The 26980-nt window shown below is 36.1% G+C and overlaps 1 protein-coding gene and 2 pseudogenes across 1 annotated transcript; 1 reads left to right on the forward strand and 2 right to left on the reverse strand.

Moving 5' to 3' along the window:
• Nucleotides 1–1326: 1326 nt before the first annotated feature.
• LOC114762189 (type II inositol polyphosphate 5-phosphatase 15) lies at nt 1327–13210 on the reverse strand. Its single transcript, XM_028951647.1, has 12 exons — nt 12283–13210; nt 11529–11781; nt 9818–10610; nt 8470–8594; nt 8038–8122; nt 6410–6575; nt 6272–6312; nt 5565–5817; nt 4529–4652; nt 4026–4386; nt 1832–2201; nt 1327–1667 (listed from the first exon to the last, which is right to left on the reverse strand). The coding sequence occupies exons 1-11, from the start codon at nt 13091–13093 to the stop codon at nt 1833–1835; spliced, it is 3381 nt and encodes a 1126-aa protein (XP_028807480.1). The 5' UTR covers nt 13094–13210; the 3' UTR covers nt 1327–1667; nt 1832.
• A 4523-nt stretch (nt 13211–17733) lies between these two features.
• On the forward strand, nt 17734–20722 carry LOC114762191 (beta-glucuronosyltransferase GlcAT14B-like; annotated as a pseudogene).
• Nucleotides 20723–21240: 518 nt separating this feature from the next.
• On the reverse strand, nt 21241–26663 carry LOC114762180 (protein SPA1-RELATED 3-like; annotated as a pseudogene).
• Nucleotides 26664–26980: the final 317 nt, after the last annotated feature.

Genomic DNA, 26980 nt, shown 5'->3' on the forward strand with positions numbered 1-26980 from the left:
AAATATGAATATTTTTTTGTAGTTCTCTTAAGTCTTAAGTGATAATAAAATAAAATAAAATAATTAAAATCCGCAAAATTTAACTTCTATACTAGAATTAACTAAACTTTGTCATTATCAAATTTTTTTTGAATAAAATGATTCAATATTTTAGTCCGTTAATGGTGCTGCGCGCCTCTCTCAGGAAGTCTTGAATGCAATGATAATAATGCAATCAATTTCTTAATTAGAAAAATCAATGAGTGATTTGTTTGACAAATGACAGTAACAATACACTTAACTAAGAGTTAAGCTGGCAATTATTTGTTAAATTGATTCATTATTGCAATTGCTAACGAATACAGTTTGAAAGTCATTTTCCCAACTAAGCCCATAAAAAAGTAATTATTAAAAGGTTAAGAGGTCTATCCCTGTATACGTCTATCCAGTATCCATATCACAGCCTAATTTGAAAAGGATGGACATAACCAAACTTTTAAATTTTAATGGTATAATTAATCATTCCACTTGAGGAATAGCTTGGCTTGATTATGAAAGTGAATTCAATGCATTATGTGGAATTTTAATTTGATCTTATAAAACAATCTATTCTACGCGTTGAGACAAAGCATCAATTGTAACTTATCAATATGTCATTGGCAAAAAAAAAAAAAACAAAGTAACTTGAACAAGAAAAAAATGCTTCCAAAAGATTGGATAGATCATTTGAGCATTGCCCTAAATCTTTTTCCTTTTGACAAAAAACTTTAAGCTTGTTTTTCTTTTCTTCAAATTATTATTTCCAATTTTTCAAAGCTAGTCCACAACAAATGTCTTTTTTTTTAAAAAAATCAATATATATAAGTATTTTTTTAATACAACCATCTAATTAGGTCTAATGCGAGCATTGTCAAGCCTAACTAAAAAATATTCTCGTTTTTCATGCAATCGCACGAGCATACTGAAAAACTCGTGTTTAAATAGCAAAAACTTCTTCCCTTAGAACCAACACCTACAGGTTGTACATGTGTATATTTTTAGTGATGCTTGAGTACGAATTTCAACTCACCCTTCGGTCATTAATGTAAAGATTATTTACCTATTTTGAATAGATTAAAGAAACTAAATAAATTACTTAAAAATAATAAATATGACATGACCTCCTCGAAACACTTCTATATAACATTAGATTATATATTATTTCATAAGATAAATTTGAAGAAAATAATAAAGATGAGAAATAACATGAATCAAATCATTACATTTAGGACAAAAAAACAAGACCGTAACTAGCTCTTACATTTAAAATAAGAGGAGTAGAAATTAGAGAGAATTACAAGCAGGTCATAAAAAAGAGATTTAATTAACTTAAAGTCCATTCACAAATAAAGAATAAGTAATGACAAATTTCAGAGTAAGAAATGACTGTCATTAGAATTTTTTGGTGATTAAATTTCTTTCTTAGGAATTTTTGGTAATTCTTCCTAGAGAGTATTAGAAAATTAGCACGAACCGGGTTTTGTCTGGTAGTTGCTGCTCACCTGCTCGTTTATTAGAGGCACATATCATACAAGTAAAACTGAAGTCATGTATAAACAAATGAAACAATTGATCTTGAGAAACTGTCACGTTGTGTCATGAATTTGCTTTCTCTGTACACTTAATTAAATACGCCCATGGACCACAACCTGTGAGAACAAAACAAATCGTTATCATCATCATATATAACCAGCATTCCAGCAATTGGGCGAGCTTAACTTATCATCACGACGTTCACTAAATGGTACACTAGCAAAAGCACCAAGCAAACCTCTACCATTGAAAACAATGATTTTATTTTACTAGCACTCACGTCAATTGGAACTTGAAGAGCTATGCAAATTCTGTAGCCGCTCCACCACATCATAGGAACTACTAAGATGTTGAAAATCAGCTCGGTGCAGTACACTTCCCTGCATATGGCTAGAGCTCTTTGGCTGTGAGTCCGTTTTATTTTTCTTGGCTAAAAAGCAGTGGTGCACACAAACCCGATGGTTTCTAGTCTGGCTTGAGTATTTGCCACGAACCTTGACAGTTAGCATAGCTTCCTTGTCTCTGGAGTCTTCACACCAAGAGTTTTGTACAACACCATCGACAAACTCTTCCTGAGTGTGAAATTCCTCATGATGCACTGATACTTCAACAATATGATCTGGCTTTATTATGCCAGTAGCAGGAGTTACCTGAATCATAAGTGGGCGGGTAAATTTCCTTGCAGAGAATTACAAAAAACAGATGCCTTGGCTATAACCCAAAAAAAAAAAAAAAGGATCGAATTTTATACACAGAGAAATCTACTCTTAAGGATAACAACCGTTAAAAAAGCCAAGTCTTCTAGGGGAGATGTCTCGAATTCAGATACACAAAGAAATCTGCTCTAAGAATAACAACTGATAAAGAAGCCAAATATTCCAGGGGATACGTTTATTCTACCTGACATTCTTTTTTTTTGGGGGGGGGGGGTGTGGGGGAACACTTTAAAGCAAGTAACTCTACCAAAGCAAAAACCATATACAAAATAGGTTGGGTGAAATGATTAATCTCACAAGCTTGGTGTGTTACTGTGTCTGCATGGTAGTTCAGAGGTCTCCTTTAACATAGTATAATTGCACGGATCAAGCATTTAACTTTCAACTACATTCCACCATAGCCGCTGCCTTTTCTCATGCTTACACTTTGACAAAGGCTCGCTTGACCAGAATAAACCACATTTCAAAGTAAAATTGATGCGTATTTGAGTAACGTGGGAATCTTTCCTCAAAAACTAACTACAGAGGGAGGAGAACCAATCTGCTTAAATACCCAATAAAGAATTCCATATCACTCAATGTGAAACTTAGGCGTGCTACGCTGCCTTAATCTCCTTTAAAAACACTTTGACCACCCTTAAATTCAGGGTTAAATATACAAACCTCCCACTATTTTGAATATATGTGAACGTGGACCTCCATTATAAACACCACCATTCTATCCTAAATCCTACTGCATGTGTGATGTGTTTCCCAAATTCAGATATGAGTGCAGCCTTATTTTAATTATCCCAGCAGATATTTTTAGTCATGCCCAGTGAATCTTGACTTTTCCCAAAATGAGCATTTTCTTTCAAGCTCAGCAGCCTTGCTGATCAAAAGAAAGTTCAGCAGGCACGGTTAGAATAAGATGGTCACAGTGCTTCGCCACCTAGTGTATTGTAGGATACAAATGGCCCGCCCGCCCCGCCCCAGCCATTCACGCAGTTCAGTCTGAGCACTGGGCTGCAAACCCTGTCTTACCCAGCCCGACCTGAACACACTCTTAATTTATTAGTGAAACTTGTTTGATATTATTATTTTTCTTGATATTTTTCATGCAATATGTTATGTTTTATGATCATCATGGATATTTTTTGTGATTTCAATCTTTTTAACCTCTTTCAAAATTTCAAATTGATTTTTAACTTAATATTATGTAAAAAAAATAAAGAATATTCTTTAAATATCTACAATTTTAAAAAATATTACTTTTGACCCTAGTATTAGTTTTATAAGAAATATATTTTAGATTATCTTAATCATATTTTCCTGTTGATGAATTTTTTTTTTTCATATTTTTAAAATATTTTTAAAAATGTATCAGGTTGAGCCAAAGCTCGACCCTAACATTTGGGCATTAGGCTGGCCCGAATTGCACATCAAGCAGGACATCACAACAGGTTGGGGTGAAGACCGACCTGACCTCGCCCATTGCAGCCTACATATTTGGTTATAGTCGAATGCCAAAGTTTTTAAAGAGAAAAACATCTCGTCCCTAGGCTTGCTTTGGGACAAGATTGTTTTGACACACCCGTGTTCAGGTATGAGATTTTGGCCCCTCTTAACGCCAAAGAGAATGATTTATCCTTCTTTATCTTTGAGCTCAATTCTCTCCAAGATAAGATATATACCGTGACAAGAAAAAGCCTGCATTTTCTGTTGAAAGCACCAAAAAAAGCATTAAAAAGAAGAAAAGAAAGAAAGAAAAATCATCACCTCGAGCCATCTAGGGAAGCCAAAAGAACCTCTCAACTGACGTTTGGATGCTTTCTGGTCCTCCGTAACAGTAGACTGACCTTCGCAAATTATTTCAAATAAAGCATTGTCATCTGAACATTTATTTGTAATGCGTAGAATCAACGTGTCCTGATTTTGAAGGATTATATTGTTTGTACTGATGATTGTTTCGGGTATCTTGCACAATTCTTTCAGGGACTCTTTGATTTTCTCATTTGAACCAATTATCTCTCCAAACTCTTGTCTCCTAATTGATTCATCTACTCGAGCAATATCTGTAGTAAATATGCAACGGACAGGCTTGTGATCACTATCTGTTACATCCATGCAGGCCTCATACCTATTGAGAGTAAATTATCGTTAGTTGATTATTTTGGGGGGGGGGGGGGGGACAAGAACGGTAATGTCTGACAACTGATTTTTACTTGCTTTGCATCTCATAAAATACCATTATAGATGGGTAACTAAACTAGATAACTCACTGTAGTACTGTAGAGACAACAGGACACTCTAAACTGCAGTCAGCCACGAAAGAAGAGCGACTATCACGATATAAAATTCTGTCACACCAGGCAGGGATGCGCTTCTTTTCACCAGAATCATACCCTTCAAAAGAAACAATTCACACAGATTGAGGTCATGTGCCCAAGAAGGTTTTAAAGCAACACAGATGACAGAGAACTCAAACGGCACTGCTTCTAACTTCTGAGGAGACAGATTGTTAGGTAGTATGGGATGCTTCCCGTATTTAAGTATGCTGACAGTAGATTCTCGTTTCTTAAGAGCTAGTTCTTGATTAAGGGTTTCTCATCGCACTTGAGTAAGTATACATCAATAGGTAATACAGCTGGCAGTCAACAATTTCATATAGGCTTATAGCTAGCTTTTGAAGGAAAATTTCCGATTCCACTTAAGTATCCATCAGATACCTAATAAAATATTCCATACAACTCTAGAGATTTTCCCTTTTGGAGAGGGGATGTCATCGTGATAGCATTTCACTCCGTGACACTTTACTCAGAAGTGTCAACCATCAACTTTGATATTGATGAGTACTCGAGTGGGATGAAGAAATCTCCTTAAAAAGCTAGATATTGAGATGAGAAAACTAAGCCGCTTACATACCCCTCAGAGCATCCCATGCTACTCGAGGAAGGGTTTAGGCCTTCCTACTACCCAAGTCCCGATCAATATTTACCCATCTTAATAGCTAGATTTTGGGGGACAGTTTCCATTTGACTTGCGTACCCATGAGAACAATTCACCTTTTGATCTAAATTGTAGCAAAAGTATGAAGAGCTTGCCAGCATGTCAAACCACAAATAAAAAAGATAAAACATTGAAAAGAGCTTGCAACCATATCAAACCACAACTAAGAGATTTGCTTAGTTAACTTCAATGAAAAGAAATTCACACAAACGTTAGCTAGTATTTATTAGCAAATCTTTCACAGTCAGTGGTTTCTCTTTCAAGCCTAAAACAAGAAGTTAATCCAATAAATTTTACAGAAAACCCAACCTGCTAAGCCAACTTGATGCCGTTCAAACTTGTACGTAGGAGGAAACGTAATAATTGCTTCACGCATTCCTTGGAATACATTCCCAGCTTCCATTTCTGCTCGAAGCTGATCCCTTTCTCTAAGCCAGTCAAAGCATCTTTGAGAAACAAAATCTCTTGCTTCATCATAAGAAATGCCATCAAGACGATAATTAAAATCACCAAGAAATACAACCATGTCTGCCTCAGATAAATCAGGCATCCCCTCTGGTGACTGAAACACATACCAAGAATTAATTCTTCATCCAATTGTGCTGTCAACTATGATGCACAGATATGGGTATGTGCATCGAGTATACAATGCGATACGTTGGACACAACAAATTATAAAATTTTAGGATATGGATACAGGTGAGGGAGATATACATACATAATTATGCACATATTTAACAAATAAACTTATAAAACATGAACAAGATAAACATATTTGAGTTTTAAATAAGTATTTCAAGAGTAGCATAGAGGTATTAATGACAAGACAGTTTTAAATTATTTTGGAACATTTTAGGGGGGGGGGAGATCAAAAAAATAAGTTTAAAAATATAGCATGTGCATCATACTGGATACGAATCTGACACAGGTAAATTGACTTTTTTAAGCATCTGTGCTACATATGTCAAGCACGATGAATAACTTGAAAAAAAATAGAGTGAATAGTGTTTACATACGTTTGTCCCACGACACATTGGAACAGCAGATGAAGTTCCAGCTGCAACAAAAAGGACCAATGCAAGCCATTTTCATAAACAGACCAAAATATGTATATGATGGTCCACAAGCAGAAAAGTAAAGGCACAGTAAGGTACCAGCCGCAGCATTTATGAGGTTTGTTGACCGAGAGAAAGACATTGTTCGGTATACATGGTCAAAGTCTGCATTACGACGACTAACTGCATCCAAATGTGCAGCAAAATGACAACTAACAAAGCACATCACCCGATCATACACTCTAATTCTCAAACCAACAGCTCCCTGGTAAGACACACATTTCCCATGTCAATGCAAAAGGTATAAAGTAAATTCACACAAATGGATATGTTAAAACAGAAATTATTGTTTTCAATGAACCAACGCATATGTTGATTTGCTTGCAATGTATATACAGACCATAGCATGATGCTGGAAAGGAACTTTCAGCATTTGGAACACATCAACTTAGAAGACAGTTAAGTACAATTGCAGCATACTATTTTCTATCCTGTGTTGCATGGGTGTGGGGGAGGGTATGAGATACAGGAACCCCATCCACTAATAAATAGAAAATCTCATAACAACGAAAAAATGGATAATAATTTATATGGTATATAATCAACAAAAATAATAATATAGTTTCTTAATACAATCTCGAAGTTTATAAAATTATAATGAGGGGAAGTTATGCTAAAGAACCAAAATGACAAGTTGTTTAGATATAAAGACCTTAAACTTCTGCAATTATTCTGAAGGATCAAGGTCCTTCTCTGGAGAGAAAAAAAAGTGTTGAAAAAAAATATCCACGAGACAAATAATTTACCTTGTTTAGCAATCACGCATAGGGAATTTAAAACTAAAATATAAGGAACTTTCAGAGTACTAAATTTCCTATGTTTGATTATTAAACAAGGTAACTTATTTGTCTCATGCACCTTTCATTCATCACACACGCACTTATTTATTTATTAACTTTTCAGAGAAGAACCTTGATCTTGCAAAATAATTTTAGAAATTTAAGGTTCTCGCATGTAGCTAACTTGTCATTTCAGTCAGTAAGCATAATTCTCTCCTACAATAAAGTCAAAGTAATGCATGATGTTGAACTGTATCCAAGGCTTTTTTCCCTAATAATTATTAATTTAATTGACTTTCAGACACATATTTGGATAATCTTTCCCTCAAATACTACGAAGTTTTGGTAAAGGTATAACTTGAATTTTAGTACTGTTCCTTTTAGATTAATAACAATACACTAATACTTTGACATCTGAGAGCAGATCTGCATACGCTATTTGATATTAATATCACTAAAAATCAATTGCATGACTTCAATCCAAAGTCTGCACCTGACATTGAATAGGTTATCTCTCTCGGCAGTAATGATTAGAGACAATGGGTTTCAATAATTAGATCACATATTCCTGATGTCGATAACTTTTTAACCTTCAACATAAACTCCATTACATTTCCTTACGTATAAGATTAAAACTATACCATATCATGGAAAACCTAACAAAAATTCTCATGCTTTAATCATCCATATTGAAATGTCACAAGTAAACAAGGCTGAAATCATGCGCTTCAGGATCTGCATTAGGAATTTAAAAAAGAAAATAATAGCAAAACTGCCAGATCTTAGTCATTTATTTACAAAAGAACATATATATGTGCATATATATATATAGAGAGAGAGAGAGTAAATCCTAACTATCATACAAATAAAATAGCAGAGCAAGCATACCTTATTGCCGATAGTGCGTCCGAAGCCACAAGGAACAGCTGCCGCATCAACATCCCCAACATGAAATTTAATATTATTTCTGACCCTACAGAATATAAGTTTGAGTTCAACTACTACATGTGATGAAATCAACAAGGAAAGATACCATAGAAAATATATGATAGAAACAAAATGAAAACATATATTCAAATTGAATGAAAGCATTGCTTCAAAGAAGGACATTGGTTTATGGTTTATGTTTCGTTTCAGAACACAATTAGGAGCTCAACCCTTATAGGTTAATGTCAATGTATTCCCAACATAAATATCATCTATCATCTATAACAAGGGAAGATAAGTACAATCATCTAATAAGACAACTCAGGCAAAAATGTAGGCATAATTTGGTGAAACGTTAAAGGCTTTCCCAGCCCATTTGAATTAGATTCTCACCATACAGCAACGACCAAGCCAGCAAGTTGCCTGGAACCAACACGTTCAAAAGTTGAACCTTCATCCAGTGTTTTGTCTATCATATCTAGCCACCACTGCCCAACAGAACTTCCCTCGAGTCCTACCTATATATATTCCCAAGGTGCGGTTAGGGGAGGGTAGATCAATGAAGAGTTAGGCAGACTAATAGCTATAATCATCACATATATATTTCACCAAAAATAGCAGAGCTGTAATCATAATACAAGCACGCACACAAACAAGATGATATAATGACATATGAACACTCAAACCACAGGTCAAATTTCCATTTCCATTGAACAAATACCAAAAGCATATTTGTCCTACTTTTGCCCAAATGTCAACAGCCAGACTCCCGAAAGACACAACAACATGAGGCACCTATCAACTCTATAATTCTAACATTGTAGAAAAATACAGGCAACTTGGAAGGTTTTTGTGTGAAGTAATCAGAAGCAGAAAGGTAGAAAAGTATATCTGAAACTTCACATTATTTTGCCACACCATGTTAGTACATACATGGAGAATCTGACACCCACAAATCAGAAACTAGCATCTAAAACATAACTCGTACTATCTACCATCAAAACTGACAAAAAGAGAAATCTGGGAAATAAGCGGAAGCAAATGGAAAAAAGAAAGGGACACAAACATGTGAATATTAAAAAGGATTAGAATTCTACGCATCATCTCTTGTAATAAAATGTATATAGAATCCTATTAGGAGTATAAAATCCCACGCCATTTGGTCATAGTTTGGGGGGGATCACAACAAAAATTTAGGAGAAGGGCCAGGTGAAGTGGGGAACATGACTGCCACTCACCTCTGCTGTTGAAAATTGCCTCTAAAGTGAGCGTGCCAACATTAATTATTGGACAGAGGCGAAGGGCATTGCAATTGAAAATTATCCCTTTCCCATATAGCAAAATAACAAGCACTTGAGACAAGTTGCTACAGTGCATGTAGCACTTGCTATAGCTGAAATACAAAAGGTTGCTATGCTACCCCTACACTTATAGCAAAGAACAAAGGCATGTTGCAGATGGTTAAAGGCTGCAGCAAGGAGCTATAGCAGGCTATAAATGATGAGAAGGAGCGGATGAAACCATGGACTTCAAAAGCTACACTGACAGCATTCAAAGTTGGATCTTATGGCAAGACAACAATTAACAAACATCATTAATCCAAAAAATAGTTGTATAGCATTATTATTATTATTTTAATCATGGTCTGATATAGCATTATTTTGCTTACTAACAAAAAAGTTGGCGTTTGTTGATAACAAAGATCTATAATCTTCTAGCATGAAACAAGGATGATGACTACCGTTTCTTTTGCTGCAGACATTGCAAGAAATCCAGCACCCATTTCAACCTCTTGCAACCCAACAACAACAATTCCAGCATCCGAAGCTACAGATCCAAGCCATGAAGTAAGCGAATCCTGAGATGCTTTTCCTTGGCCGACATTCCAAGTGCCAGTCAAGATTTTTAGGTTTTCTATTTTTGTATACAAAAACTCTTTGCCACCTAATTCTGCACGCAAAATGCTATCAAGGGGTCCTGGAGAAGTGACGTTCCATCCGCGAATGCCACCATGATTAGCAAGTGTGAAAACAAAACCAGCTCCAACAGTCATTTTTACAATTGGACTGCTATGAGCTACCCAACCCCCTATCAAATTACCTTTGAGGTCCAACACCTGGACAATACCAGTCACATAACCTACCCAAATACGTGTCCCAAAAGTACAAAAGCATTGAACAGCTGATGAATGGTGTTGGAAATCCTGTATGCAATTGCCATTTCCATCCCATTGCAACAGTAAGCCACTTGAACACCCTGTCCAAATCATTCCGTCAATGGTTACCAATATTGCTTCAGTTCTTCGGTTCTCATCACCAAAACCACCCTTTGCAGCAGCTCGACGAACAGCATCTGCTGCCCCCATTATGGCATTGCGTGAACGCTGAAAGAACCCAATAGAACTTTGTGCTTTGTCTTTCCGAGAACCTGAAACAAGCTCAACTGAAAAGTCTTGTATTGATGAAATGTCCACCCGATTTTCGATTTGGCCATAAGTATTGAATACTTTAAGTATCTCTCTTGTACGGGCATCCCTGTAAAGTAACAACCACTGGCATAAGATACACACACACACACACACTCTCAGACACATGATGACAAATCTAATAAGTTATCAAGGAGAGAATATCCATAAAATGATGGCACATAAGACACTGCCACAGAGGAACAGAAGCAGAGATGGACAGCGGTGGTAGAGAGGGAAAATCTGGAGGAAGAAGAGGTCTGGCTTTCAGAGGCTAGTATCTCCACACCAAGTCTAAGATCTGCCTATGACACTCACGCCAATCTCCCATATAATTCTCCTAAACAAATCCATCCATTCTATCTCCTTAAGTCACAAAATTCCTACAGAGAATAGCCACCCAGCCTATACTCTCTACTTTTCCCCTACCGAACCCACCTCACTATTCTCATTCCTTCAAGAATACGTCTGCACCAAATTGCGTCCATCATTATCTCATTCTATTGGCCATAAATTCTACAAATACAGTGCCATCTTTGCCAGAGACTCATGCCTCCTCACACGGAAATCTTTTGGACTTTTAAGTGCGGATAAAGTTAAAAACCACCATATATTGGGCAGAAATTTAATTTAATTACGAAATTGTGGGCGCCAGAGATCAAATTTTTAACAGTTGGTCATAGATGCTGCTAACCATGTAAAACTTATTTCACTCCAAAAATATTAAAGATCAGCCTTTTAAATTCCACGTCCTTATTAGAAAGGAAATATCTTATACTCAGGTGAATTATTTATAAATTATTTTGTAGTTAAAAAATAAAATAATTCGATAATATGTTCTACAAAAGATACTCTATGTCCCCAGCTTAAATGAAGAAGAAAGAAAAAGAAAGAAGATTTATTACTAGCCTCTAAAAAATCTTAAATACAAAGTGTCAAGCATAATACCAATACTAAAAGAGACTAGGCCTGTAAATTTTATTCATACCACAAAGCAAATGAAAAAAACCCAGCGCTCCACACCTTTGCTCTTGAATTATCAGATACTAAGTACTTTATATCTGAAGTTAGCATGTTATGGAAACCGTTTGCTGACAATTGGTTCCTCAAGTCAACATAGGACCTCTCCACCAATAAGGCAGCTGTATGTCTTTCTTCTGTTGTAAGGGAAATAGATTTTTCAACGGCCTCCCAAGGCCATATCTTTATAGCTCCTCCTTCTGAACCCGACCACAAATCCCCTGGATCAAGCCAATAAAGAGGAATGCAGTAAAAATTGAGGTGAAGAAGAAAGATCAATATACTACAAGCATTAGATAAGCAAACTGATTCCACGACCAACTCATTGGATTTTATTAACAATAGTAGCATAGCCATCAACACTAAATTTCCAGATTGCCATTGCTCTGTTTATGGCTTTTATTTGACGTATTGCATAGGTAGTAACTTTATTTCATTATCCAAAGATGAATACCTCTTGCACCCATGTCTGTGTTTAGCAAGGTGCACACACAAAATTGTGTTTTAACAAATTTGGTTTACCTATGGTAATTCAGATATTATTTTCAGCTGTTCCGTGCCACTTATGACAAGTTTTTATCCCCCCTCTATTTACAATTCATCCCTATTTTCGTATGTCAGGAGAAGCCCACTTCAGGTTTATGCAATTATTTTAAAAATAAACTCAAAATGAAACCAGGGAAAAGGTTAAAAAAGCAGTAAAATAAATATGAGCAAATCACCATAAGACGTAATAGTAAGTGAAAGAACGGGGCCGCGGTGAGCCTGCCAGGACAATCTTTCATGAAATCGAGTCCTCCCGCTCTGGTTCTCATCTAAATCCTGATTCATATGCCAACATCGAATCTTGCCATCTTTATGTCCGCTCCATACCAATCTGTTTCCTTCATCCGAAACCAAACACAGTGCAGGTGAAGTCCTTACGGACTCTGAAAAAGGAGCCGTGTCTTCGTCGCCTCTCATGATTGTTTCTTCAACGCCACACCAGGCTGCACAGAGATCCTTGAAATCCCAGACCCTGACCCCACACTCGCTGGCAGCCCACAGTTGGGACTCGGTGCTTGCAATAGCCCTCAAGAAACGCCCAATCTGAGTTTCCCGCAGGGGATGCGGCCTCAATTCAAGACTGGGAGGCCGCAAGGGGTGGACTGCCGCTCGCACAGGAACTTTGAAGATACCATTCCCTCCACCTTTGGCAACAAACTCAGGCAACCCAGGGCGGGAATGGTTCCCCTGGCCTGAATGCTGGTTGTGATGACCGGAAGAAAGCTTGCGATCAAGAAATTGAAGCATATAGTCCAGTCGTTTATTGGTGGATTTGATGGAATTGGAGGGAGGAAGAGAGTGAGGACCATCATCGTTGTCGTCGTCAGAAGAACAAGACGAGTACAAGTAGCAGTTGACATTTATGGCCGAGTGATTATCAGTTCCATCGAAGCGAACCTCGCTAGGACCGTGCTGAGGGTAGGAATGGGGAGATAGATGACCAGTCAAAACTGAGGATTCTTTGTTTTCGACCAGGCGTGGATCCATTGGAATAAGATACTGTTTCGCTCTGGAATGAGGAAGATATGAGGCTGAGAGGATCCAATATTTGCGCGAATATAGAGAAGCGCAGTTCAAGCTCCCGGCAGCGGAGTTCAGCCTGGCCCGACAGGGACAAAGTAACATCAATGACAATCGAAAATTAAGACTACCATTAGAATTAAAAATAAGTAATTCAGTTTTCCATTAGAATTAGAGCTTTAATCTTACTGAAAGGGCATTAATGAGCAAATCACCATGAGACGTACTATGACGGGTTCAAAAAATGCAGGGCCATCATGTAAACTGTGAAAGGGTCATAAACTTGCAAGAATTTATTTTTATCACTTGATTAAATAATTAAAAATAAAAATGATCATTTAAGTGAGTAAAAGATCACGAGTTTCTCAGTCGACTAAGTTTGTGGTTAGTATAAGTTTAAAAGCAAATTAATATGAATTTATAAATTAGAAAGAAATGCAAAAATGGTGCTGATTAACTTAGGAGTGTGCATGAGGCCCGCATACCCAGTAAGTCCGCCCGAGCCCACAAGAAAGCGTCCAACCCAGCCTAATAAAAAGCTACCCAAACAAAAATAGCCATTTTTGGTTCAGGCTGATTCACAAGCAGGGCAGGGCTACGAGCAGGATACGCTGCACTGCCCGAAAAAATATATAATTATATATATATAATATTATTTTTTTAAGCAATTATCTCTTTTATTTTGGGTAAAAAATTAGGTAAAATTAGAAAAAATGAAAAGAACATAAAATTATAATTATATAAGAGAGCCAAATATCAAAATATAAGATTCAATATGCTAAATTACTCCAATCAAATTTCCTTCTTTTTTTGTTACATCCAATTTTTTCAAATAAAAAAAAGAAAAGGGTTAAGGTTCTTAATTGCCCCGGAAGTTTTCCCCGATGAGCCTCAGCACCCGGAAGTTTTTGTTTGTTCTTAAATATCCCGGAAGTAATTTATCGTAGTAATATGTCCCGAGTTAACGTTCAGGCAAACGGACGTCTGTAATGACACGGTGTCGAGAAGATGGACGACACTTGGTGAATGAGATGATGAATGGCACTGTTGTGTCGACAAAATAAAATTGATGCCGAAGGCCATATTGTCATCGAAGGTCGCTTTGTCGTCGACAGTGAGAGCTAGGGCAAAGCAAAGCGAGGTGGGGCGCATGTGAAGTCTGAGAAGAGGACAGAGCAGAGAAGACCAAAGATCAGTTCTCAAATATGTATTCAAGAAGACCAGTTCTCAATACGTATTCGAAAAGATCATTTCTCTAAATATATATTCAAGAATATAGTTGAAAATAAGCTTTGAGTTAGAATGGTGTTATAAAGGATGTGTGTGATGTGCGACAGTAAAAGACACAAAGGATACGTGGGATGTGCGACAGTAGAAGACACAAAGTATTATATTGATTAATATTGATTAGTCGACAAGGTATTTATCGATTAACAAATCGAGTAGCTTATCGATAAATTCATTTATCAAACAATTCAAGTCCTATTTATCGATTTGTTAATTGATAAATACCCTTGTCGACTAATCAATATTAATCAATATAAAAGCTTTGTGTCTTCTACTGTCGCACATCCCACGTATCCTTTGTGTCTTTTACTGTCGCACATCACACAATCCTTTAGTAAACACCATTCTAACTCAAAGCTTATTTTCAACTAATTCTTGAAGATATTCTTGAATATATTTTGAATATATATTAGAGAAATGGTCTTCTCGAATACGTATTTGAGAACTGGTCTTCTTGAATACAATTTGAGAACTGATCTTTGGTTTTCTCTGGCTCTGTCTCTTCTCAGACTTTACATGCGCCCCACCTGCTTTGCTTTGCCCTAGCTCTCATTGTCGACGACAAAAGCGACCTTCGATGACAACATGACCTTCGGCATCAACTTTTATTTTGTCAACACAACAGTGCCACGTCACCATCCCATTCACCAACGTGTTGTCCACCTTCTCGACACCGTGTCATTTACAGACGTCGTTTGCCTGAACGTTAACTCAGGGCATAATTGCTACGTAAATTAATTCCGGGATATTTAAGAACAAACAAAAACTTCTGGTTGCTGAGTGCTCCTCGAGGAAAACTTCCGGGGCAATTAAGAACCTTAACCCAAAAAGAAAAATAAAACCACCTTTCAAATTTTGTGCTTTCACATGATTATAATAATCCACTAACTATATGAATAAACTAGGAATTGAACTACTGATTTAGCTTAATTATTAAATATTCTAATATTAAATATTTTTTACCTCCCATAAGAATCGAAAAACGAAAGAAAAGACTACATAAGCCTTATATATATATATATATATATATATATGAGTGATAGACTCATTCGTGATAATTTTTTCCTCTCCTTGTCTCAAAACACAATAATTGAATTTTTTTTCTACATATGATATAGAGCATGGTGTATTAAGTGGGCAGAAAAGCCCGCTCTATCCAACCCGCCTTATCCTGCTCAAAATGGTTAGGGCTTCTACTAGGAGCGGGCTGTAAAATGCAACCCGCTAATTTTCGGGACTGGGCATCAAGCAAGGGGCTTGTCCTGCCTAACCCTGCCTATGTGCAGCCCTCATTAACTTACGAGCTCCATAAATATATGCATTAGATGTAGATTTTTTTCCCTTAAAATAAAGATAATGTCTTGCTTATGCTTATCCTAAAAGAAAAAAATTACAATAAAGTCACATCCAAGAAAATTAAATATAAAACATTTTTTAAAATCATCAAATATTCTGAAATCCTAAAAGACCTTATTGTAAGAGATTTTATTTGTTTGATTATCAAATTGTTTTATTTTTTAAATATGCCTTGATAACTGAAAAAGTAGTTATTAACAAACTTAGGGTATGTTTGGATTAGTGTTGGGTAAAATGACTTCTAGCTCAACTGACTTTGTAACTGAAGTTAGAGTAAAAGTCAGTTAGGGTATGTTTGGATAATATTTTTAAAAAGTCGGTTGAAAAAATTGAAAGTTATTTAGATGATTAATATAAAAGTTAGTTTAGTTGTAAAATGACTAAAAAAAGGTATGGACTTTATTGAATTGTAGTATTTGAAATTTTATATTTTTAATGTGAATAGTTTAAAAAAATATGTAAAATTATTATGATAAAATATAAATAGTTTATTTGCAAAATTAAAATAAAAATATTTGTTACGAAGAAAAATTTGAAAACACATTGTAGATAATTAATCAAATATACATAATAGACAAACATGAATATAAATTAAAATTTATTTGGTTTGAATAAAAGCTCATTATACTAACGAAAGAGATGAGGCAGAGGGAAAAATGTGAGGATAAATCTGGGATACTCATTTTTAATAATCACCGTTTAAAACTGCAGTTTTAAAAGTCATATTTTTCTCTGTTGAGTCTACTAAGGTTGAAAGCCACAGAAGTTGGTTGAAAAAGGTAGCCCAACCAAAAAACAATTTTTATTCAACTCAGTTTGTAACTCAGTTTCACAAATTCTAAGACATTTTATAGTTTCTAACGGCAATCCAAACATGCCTTTAAGGTGTAACGATTCACAACTATTGTGACAAATATTAACAACACATTTTCTCAACACATTACAAAAATCTAATGCATGAATTGTTAATATCTGTCACGATAGTTATTAATTCTTACACTTTAAGTTGTTAACTACTACACTTTTAATTGTCAATGTATACTTTAAAAAAAAATAAGGACAATTTGGTAATTAAACAAATGAAATATCTTGTAATGAGCTCCCTTAAGATTTCAGAATACTTTAATCATTTTAAGGGATTTTTTTTATTTAATTCCCTTAGGTGGGGTGCAATTTTTCCTATCTAAAAAGTTTTTAATTGTCCCTTCCATCTCATGTTTAAAAAATAATTGTTCATAAGTGGAAAAAAATTGAATATTGGAGCCATAAAAAATAATTCAATATTTTTACTAATTTAACTTATAAATACGCTGATGAAAATTGTTAAATTTAACTTATAAAAACACCAGTTTTATTTATTAATATGCATTTTTTATAAATATGAAATTTTTAAGACCTTTGTATTTTAATTTATGTATCTACGACTAATGGATAATTTTTCTGAAAAAAGCCATTTTCTTTAATTTTAAAATTATATAACAAATAAAATAATTTATCGAAGTACTCGCACCAAAACCAAAACAGAGACAGGAAAGGGGGAAAGAACAAAGGCTAATGGCGTATAAAAAGAGAAGGAAACAGGTCATTTTCAATTTTGTTGAAGTTGCCATATTTGGTGAAGGCTCCTGATAGGAACAGAAACACCAAGGCATATGTGAAAGAGAGATGGAGAAGACCTTTAACAAATATGGCAATTTCCTTTTCTTCGTGTACGAATTCCTGACAAAACTTATGTCCATTGGCGCAAGAAACAAATTCCTCTGCTTTTCTTGTTAGCACAATTTTTGTCTGAATCCTACATTTTACCTTCTCTTACTTTGTTCTATGATTCTTTGTTGTTCCTACACTTTGTCGAACGCTCCACATTGTTCCGCATCATAAATCACAACCAGGTTTGGGCCTCGCATTTGTCTCCTCGATCAATCAATCATCTAGATTCTGACCTGTTTCAGCTTAATATCCAGCTCCTGTTCTTCATCATGCACTACTGCAATTGCCTTTCCTAGTTTCTGATGAATAGATGGTTCAACGACTGAATCTTCTATTTTCTGCGTTCAGCCCCTGTGGATTCCCTACTGTTGCTTTTGTTGATCTTATTGTCTTTCAATTCTAGTTTCTCTGAAAGGAAAAAAGGAGACCGTTAGGAATGGCATCAATATACCATTATTTCAGCTGAAGATCATGAAATTCATCACCCCAACAATCATCAGTTTCCCATTGTTTTTCGATAATTAAAAAAATCCCGAATATAATATTTGATTGATGAAACAGACACCATTCAAAGGTGAAGTTTTTGGAATCTATTTGAGGAGGATCTCAAATGTGAGATATTTATATATGTTAGTCGCTGCTTGAAGTTGAACAGGGAATTTCTATTTCAGTTCTTCTCTGGAATCCTGAATGTAAGAACTGTGTAAGGGACACATGATAAAGTCTGTGATGGGTTCCTCAAAAATAGAGAGGAAATGGATATTTCCTCTCATCATATTCTCTGTTCTATGCGTACTATTTCTTGTCACATCCTTAACCATGAGTATTGCCCATTCAATGCAATCAATCAACTCAATCTTCTTCTTTCTTCCATTTCACCCTAATGTAAACCGAACCTCCGTGGCCTTTGCTGAAACTAAGGTCCCCCCTTCTCCTTCTCCTGATCCATCTACAACTTCTGCACCTTCAATTCCTCGCTTTGCCTATTTAATTTCGGGATCAAAAGGCGACTTGGAGAAGCTTTGGAGAACACTTTTTGCTCTTTATCATCCAATAAACCAGTATGTTGTTCATCTGGACCTCGAATCACCTGTAGAAGAAAGGATGGAGCTTGCTTCTAGAATAGAGAAGCACCCAATGTTCTCTGAGATTGGGAATGTTTTCATGATTGTGAAAGCTAATATGGTCACTTACAGAGGACCAACCATGGTTGCCAATACTCTTCATGCTTGTGCCCTTCTTCTCAAGAGAAGTAAAGAGTGGGACTGGTTCATCAACCTTAGTGCTTCTGATTATCCTCTTGTAACTCAGGATGGTTAGTTTGTTATCTCTTGTGATTGATTTAACTAATTTCTTGTTCATTTTCTGAGAATATTTAATTAAATTGGATTCATATTTTGCAGATCTTATCTCCACATTTTCTGGCTTGGATAGAAACCTGAACTTCATTGAGTATACAAGCAAGTTAGGATGGAAATTGTAAGTTTTCTCTTGCTTTTCCTTCCTTCTGACAATGACATATACTGATATTTAAACTGTGCTTTGCAGCGAAAAACGGGCAATGCCTTTAATTGTAGATCCTGGACTTTACATGTCAAACAAGAGCGATGTATTTTGGGTTAATCCTAAGAGAACTTTGCCAAATGCCTTCAAACTATTTACTGGTTAGTTTCTGCCTTTACTCCTTTATTCTTTTAATTTTGCAGCAATGATATACTGATCTGTTATTTTGCAGAGTTTCACTTGCAGTTCATGATGAAATCATGCCTTGTGTTTTTATATCCTACGTTAGTTCTGCAATTTGAGGATAAATTCATGATGGGTGTGAACTGTTTTCGGTATATTCTTAATCAACTGACAGTAGTATCAGTGTCGAAAATGATTCTTTACTTAGGATTATGACATATTCCTTACAGTTCTTCAAAGCTGAAAACACTGTTAAGTTGGACTTACTCTTGATACTTGAGAATATCAGACATTATGATAAAAGTATACATAGGATTTTTCATAATACCTTAAACCTTCCATTTGAATTAGTCCTTGATATGCTATCACGCAGTCTTTAAGACGGATCTGTCAAGAAAACAATTCTTAATGCCAGGACAAAGTATGGTGAATCTATGCTATCTGCACTTCAATCCCAAAAAGCTTTTTGTGTGAGAGTACTTGATATACTTTTGGCTTGAAGTGATTATTGACGCTGAAGTGGGTTGAGGTTAAGTATTTCATTTATGCCATACGATATCGTCACCACTGTTTTCCCCTTTACTGCCGAGTTAAATCTTCTGAATTCACTTTTACTACCTGCTTTGCTTCAATAAACTATGATTTCTTCATGCAGGATCAGCTTGGACAGTTTTATCACGAGGACTAGTCGAATATATTATCTGGGGTTGGGACAATCTTCCTAGGATCCTTCTCATGTACTACGCTAACTTTATTTCCTCCCCAGAAGGCTACTTTCAGACCATCGTCTGCAATGTTCCAGAATATGCAGGAAAAACTGTTAACCATGATTTGCACTATATTTCTTGGGATGTCCCTCCCAAAACAGCATCTCAACCCTTTCTCTCAATGACACGGCGAAAATATTTGCAAGCAATGCTGCATTTGCAAGGAAGTTTAACCAAGATGATCCTGTCTTGGATCTGATTGACAAGAAGTTACTGCATAGGAAAAGAGGGAGATTCACTCCAGGTGGTTGGTGTTCTGACTACCCCAAATGTTGCAAGGTCGGAGACCCTCGGGAAATCAAACCCGGCCGAGGATCCCAAAGGCTTCTTAGTCTTCTAGCTAAACTGTCAAAAGGAGGTAGCTTAACTAGCAGTCAATGTGAATAGATCATATGGGGAAATCTCATGGTTGGGGTTGGAAGGAGAGATCTGAACTTTCAGCCATGGTTGCCACTGTATTCAGAGCCAAAGATGGCAAAACTGTCATCTATCTTTCTTTGTATGTCACATAGAAATCACACACAGTTTCTTGCATTACAAGAATGAGATAAGTTTTTTTTTTTTCCATTTTCTTTTTCTTTTCTTTTTTTCCTTTTTAAAAGTGTTTGCTACTTGATTCTTCATTTTTGGCTAATTCAGTCTTATGGGGCGGAGCTGTAAAAGATTATATTCAGTTGATGATTTCATGTATAGATTGAAAATTTTGATAGCCAAACTATACAGCAAAAATTTGTCTTGTATTATATCATACTATTAATGAATTACGACATTTTTTTGCTTTACTCTTATATTTACTCGTTGGTGTGCGCATTTTTTCCTTATCTCCTTTCCATATAAATATGTATCTTGTACCTACAAATCTCTGCGTATAACTATTTTTTTTACCACATAATTATTTATCTGAGTCGTAAATATTCCTTTTTCCTTAATCTTAAGAAGAGACTGGCCTAAAATAAATATTCTTTTATGTTATACAAAGGGGACAGGTGATTTTACGGGAAAAAAAAAAAAAAACACGTTTACATGCTCCATTGTCATCCTCATGGCAACTAGGGAATAATGTGCAGAAAAGCATTTGCCACAAGACACGGGAAAAAAGCTCTACCTGCAGTTGTATCTTAAACTGGAGGATTAATTGCATAAAATTGCTTAAATTTTGAGTCATATATAAATAACTCTTCTGACATTTACAACTTGATAATGAACACTTAAAATTTGATCACTCCTGTGATTAGTTAAGTATTCTACTGAGGAAAACGCAACATATCAACAGTTTATTCATATATAACTCTAAGTTTAGAGAGATTATAGGGATATAATCAAATATAATGAAAGTCAGGAATTGTTGCATAAATAAAATGGAACATGATTGGAACAAAACCCACAAAGATCGAAGATGTATGGGATTTTGATACATCCTTTCCTCTACTATAGAATTTTATCTACCTTTATAAAAAGGAAGTTATGTTACAAAAATAGATCTCACTAAAAAGTATGCTTGATATGCCTGCATAACTTTTCATAATTAACTTTATCAACTATATTTTATAGACCAAACCTAACCCTGATTTTGTTTTTGGCATCTTTCTAGACTGCTTAGTAAAACCTAACTTAAACCATCTCCAGAATTTTGACATTCCCAGTGGAATTTGCAGCAACTAAAGTGTTTGACTGAGTGCGCCAACAAACAGAAGAGATGAACTGTGCAGTATCATCCACTTCATGCCCAGAAAATGGATCTGTGTTCTGAAACTTGAAAGACATTGCTGGCATCGGGAAAACCTTGTGGTATATGAACACCTAATCCACAAAGAATGTGACCTTCATTAAAACAGCAAAGAGCAAATAAATGATGCGTTGGTCCATTAGTTTAACACCAATACCAGAAGGGTCTGTCAGGGAAATAAGCTGGTAGGAGACCTGCCTTTGACCGTTGTTTTTTTCTCTGACGAGGGGGACTACAATGACATTACATTTCTTCTTTTTCTTTTCTTTTCTTTTTTATTACTCCAGACTAAGGGCTTGTTTGGAAGTTTTCAAAAGAGTTGAATATTCAACATTATTCTTAATTCCTTCAATGGAAGTAGAGTCAACATGACTAAATTGCCATTTCCTCCACCCAATATCTCAAGAAGTTATGGTTGTCTGATTTCATAGTTAGGTTACTGCAGGTAAACATGGGAGGATGAAAGAAAGGTGTGAATAAAAATGGAAGATCACTATTTTAATATTTATCCCTTTCTTCCTCCAAGATCATTTAAACATAGCGATGAGTGCAAAGTAGGGCCAAACAGCTTTAGTTTTTTTTTTTTTTTTTGGGGGGGGGGGGGGGGGGGGGTTGTCACATTTCAATCTATTGTAACAATCACTCCGTAAAATTTCTGTATGAATCCCAACTCAAAAGTCACAGGAAAGTAAAATTTACACCTAAATTTGCTTATTCCAAGAAAATAACCAGACAACCAATTTGATGATATGAAAAACATTACTCCTGATTGGCACGTAAGCTGTCTTAATACAAGCAGAGAACTCAATATTAAATATATTCCTAGAGATTTCTGTTGAAATAAGTAATAGAGCATACCTCATTTGTCTCTGAACCAGTAGCAATGAATTCATCAGATACTGACAATCCGACAAAGTTCTGTATGAAAGGGAAAATACATCAGCCAGATTATATATAGTCCCACAACAATTGAAACAATGGGTGCACAAACATTGGGCGCATGTGGGTGTTTGGTTTTATGTTGGGAACCACCAAAATCATGGTTGTAACAGAAATATGGTGATTTCAATGTGAAAACAAAGATGAGCTATTTACAGTTAAAACATAATATGTTACAAACAAACATACCTTCACATTCTTGTGACCTGAGAATGTTTGAAGTGGTGTGTCTATAACTTGAGATTTGCATGCAGAAAGATCCCAAAGCTTCAAAGTGTTGTCTGTGGATGCAGAGACGAGGTTCACACTGTCCACAAACTTGATGTAACTCACAGTCTTATCATGTCCAAAGAATGTAAAAAGAGGCATTTTTAAGTTCCTCAGATCATAATAATATGTTCGATGATCTGCTGAACCAAATGCAAGGAAACGACCAGAATCTGGGGAAAACTGAACACTGCAAACATTAGCCTTTGCTTTGATAGTACCAACACTAATTCCCTGCAGCATCAGTCCCGTTGAGAGAAACAAATCATCATACACACAGAAACAATACATAAACATGCAATAGATTACTGTAGTTTGTATAGTTTCAAATTTGACATCCAACAAATACAGAAATAGAATTTGCCTGATTGATACTCCATAGCTTGACAGAACCATCATCACTCCCGCTTGCCAACATTGTCGGGTCTGCTGATGAGAAATCGATGGACCATACCCGCCTTTCATGCTCTGCCAGTTCAGACAGTGGTTGACTTCTTGTCACATCCCATAACTGGACAAGATGACGAGTAAGTAACAACATTGTAACAGAAATAATAGATGAATCAGCACAAGCCTTGACTGACCTGTACAACACCTTCAAAGTTACTAGAAGCTATTTGGCTTTTGATGTAAGTGTTCCAACATATACTGCTCAGCTTTGACCTGCTAGTCATCTCCACTACTGGATAGCTGATATCACGATCCTCATTTATGGTCCAGTTATAGTCAAAAACTTTAATTTTTTTATTCACACCAGCAGTAGCAAAAAATGCCTCTTCATGATCAAAACTGAGTGCGCATACTAGGTTTGAAGATTGCAACAGATCCCCTTGCTTCAGGTCAGCCTTAACCTTAGCTTGCTGAAAGATAGGTACTTGCACAAACCCTCTAGGAAAGAATTTTTCCTAGCATTTCTGTCCTCTGATGCCAAGTTATTGACACAACCTCTTTCAGTCATAACAATGCAACCTCTACCCTCAGTTACCATTGGTTTCCTCGATGATTTACATCGCATTAAAAAGTATGCTGACTCCAGTTTCTTAAAGTTCTTCATTAGCCGAGACTTATTTGAAAAAACGTCTCCACTATTGTTTTGATCATCACCAATGTTATCGTTGCATTTTTTAATGTTGCGAGCATACATCTCTGATTTGATATGCTTTATAGTGCCTAGGCCGGCAGAATCTTCACTCTCAACAACTGCCATGGACGGGAAACTTGATACTAAATGATCGTCACTCCCTAAATTAGAGCCAAAAACTTCTTTAAATACTATTTGCTGCTTGGTTGCTTCTTCAATATCTGAACACAGAAAAGAAACAGTATGTTGCAAATTATCAGCAACACCCCTTTTTCTCTGCTGAATTAACAAAAGGAATTCTAGTAACAACTCTTGTTCCTCTATTTTTTCTCTAAGTTTTATTGCAGCTTCACGTTTCCATTTCATCTCTCTGTTCATTAAGGAACTCACTCTGCAACAACTCTCTGGTACAAAAAGGAAACAAATGTTACAAAAAAAATTTCACTTAAGGTCTATCATAGAACTAGAAATGTTTGATCATTAAGGATCTTAATCACTGAAAATAATATAGTTGACCCAGGTGTCCAGAACCAGACTACCTCTAAAGCTTGAAACATACGCAAAGCATGGCTCCACATATTTTAGGATAGGTCCCGATAATTGAAGAGGATTTCATATATGTCAGGGAAGCCATTATTCCAAAAGCTTAAGGAATCAATATTCAACGAAGCACAGGTCCAACAAAATCTTGTGCAAAAGAAAAGGAAGTGAAAAGGTCCATTTATGCTAGTAAAGGTTGAATATAGCCCAAGACATCAAAAATAAATAAATTGTCATCAACAAATGCAATCAAACATTTTGATGTGAATTTGTAGTTATTGGCATGTTCGCCATCTAGTTTTTATCCTTCACCAAAAATATGAATGTCCGACTTATTAGTTATTACACCTAAACTCAGCATCAGTGCAAGAAATTACCATGTTAATGATAAAGATCTAAAGTGGAACAAGTTTGTTAGTAGCTGAATCATGATCTTTCAATACATCAAGGAATTGAAACATAGGGGGGGAAAAAGCCTCAAAAAGGCAAATAGTGATGACAAGTCTAGACCAGTTTAGAATTTCGATGTATAAGAACCACTTGGTTGGGGAGAAATTACCTAGTGTTACGACTACTAGGTTGGGGGTGAAGAACCACAAAATGAGCTTCTTGGGGGTGAGTTATTGAAGTCAAACTTGCATTTATTACTCTAGAAGTCTATGTACTGGAGGAAAGAACTCTATGTCTTCTGGACATGTTCTGATCTTTCTTCGTTGATCTGAACGGACAGAAGAGCTGTCCAATTATATGTAGGACAATCAAGTTAGTGGAAAAAGAAAAACAGATATAAAGTGAAGAAGATAAAACATATTGAAGTACTTGAATAGAATCTAAGTACAGTTGTTAATATGAACCTCAAACAGGAGAACCCCCAGTCGGTAGATGTCTGAAGCAGAGGAACTTGAAGTACCAGCTACCTCTTCAGGACTAGCATACCAACTAGTCTCCATTAGCAGTATCTGTTTCATTAGAAATGAATGCTTCTTTCCTTCTGTTTCTTCAGTGTTTATCCTGCCTCTGGCTTTATTTTCTTCAGTATCTTCTGTTAAAGATGCACGAGCCGCATTCACTGCACTGGACAGCATGCAACTAGAATTCGACACAGCAGTTGTTGAAGTCTTGACGAATTCCATCCCTTCGCCTCCTAAACTTCTCTGGTGATGCATATCAAGCGAATGGGAAAACGCAGGGGTTTTAATCTGAGTAACTTGGCTATTTAATCCATTTTCTAAAGAATCTGAGCCAGAATCTGAACAAGATGCAGACTCAATGAAGGAGATGAGATTGAAAGATGACATGACAAAGCAGGATGGCCTTACATTATGAACAACAATTCCTTGACAATGTGCTGTATTTACAATTTCTACTATTGCCTAAATATGCAAGCATTCAAATACATCTACCAAGCGTTCAGGTTTATCTAACCACTGCCTCAAGCTAACATCACCCCGTTTTACAGAATGAATACAAGGGCCAACCGCAGCCTCATACTCATGAACCCCAGAGAAACTAACCAGATCTTTAGGCTGATCACTTTGAGCCAACACAATCCTATCTTTGTCCTTCTTGAAGCCAGAAGTATCATTTGAAATCTCACCAGAATAAGGGTTTCTGTCCCAATAAATAGGCTTCTGCCAAACAGACCCAGACGAACCCTCCATTTTTATCCTGTTAGAATTGCATGAGCATGATGAAGGCTAGGACAGAGACCCGTGGAAGAACTTTCCAGCTTTAGTAACACTCTCTCTTAGCACAAGCATTACAGCTCGAAGTTTCATTCCAGCGTCACAAAAAAATTCAATGAAAAACCCAATACCAAGATCAACTCAGCATTTCCACGCTGAACGAAATGATTAGTTCCTGCCAAGTACCACCGGTCCAAATTTCATTTCAGCAGTTTTAACCAAAAACCAAACACCAGAACATTGAAAAGAGACGCTCCCAGAAAACCCAACGCAGAATGATGTAGTTGTGCACAGATTTCCCAATTTGGACGTAAATTATCACAGCTCAAAGATGAAAAGTGCAGAAAAGAACTCAAAGTCTCAAATTTGCTAGTTGAGTAGTGACTAGTGAATCAACAGCGATAGGAGTAAATAGGGAAAGAGGAACTAAGAGGGAAAAAGAGTGGATTATGAGATGATGATGTGTTCCTTGCTAGGCACCTAGGCCAACCTGAGAAGGCAAACCACACAACAAAAAACTCTTTACTTGGTATTAGCATAGCACTAACTCAGAAACTTCCACAGCCTCATAAATTCTTTTCATTTCTCAAGACAAGAGAAAACCAAAAAGAACAGGGTACTCACAAAGTTTTCTATGTCGCCCCTTTGTTTTTCGTGTTGTCCTTTTTTCTCAGACGGAGTTTATTTTTCATGTCTATTGATTTCCATGCTTTGTTAGTATCATAAACGTAACTGACGTTAGGATCATAAACATTTTGCAATTTAGTAATTTTAATTAAAAAAATGTTTACCGCTAGTGAAAGATCACCC

The sequence above is a fragment of the Neltuma alba genome, unplaced genomic scaffold (genome assembly GCF_004799145.2).
Source record: "Neltuma alba isolate B1F8T4 unplaced genomic scaffold, ASM479914v2 tig00011198_pilon, whole genome shotgun sequence".
Classification (NCBI taxonomy): domain Eukaryota; kingdom Viridiplantae; phylum Streptophyta; class Magnoliopsida; order Fabales; family Fabaceae; genus Neltuma; species Neltuma alba.

Excerpts from the sequence above, each read along its gene's own strand:
- LOC114762189 (XM_028951647.1), bottom strand. The coding sequence starts at position 13,093 with ATGGATCCACGCCTGGTCGAAAACAAAGAATCCTCAGTTTTGACTGGT. Across the intron at positions 5,818-6,271 it reads CAATGTGTCGTGGGACAAAC|TCACCAGAGGGGATGCCTGA; the intron begins GTATGTAAACAC and ends TATGTGTTTCAG. Across the intron at positions 4,387-4,528 it reads GTTGTCTCTACAGTACTACA|GTATGAGGCCTGCATGGATG; the intron begins GTGAGTTATCTA and ends TACTCTCAATAG.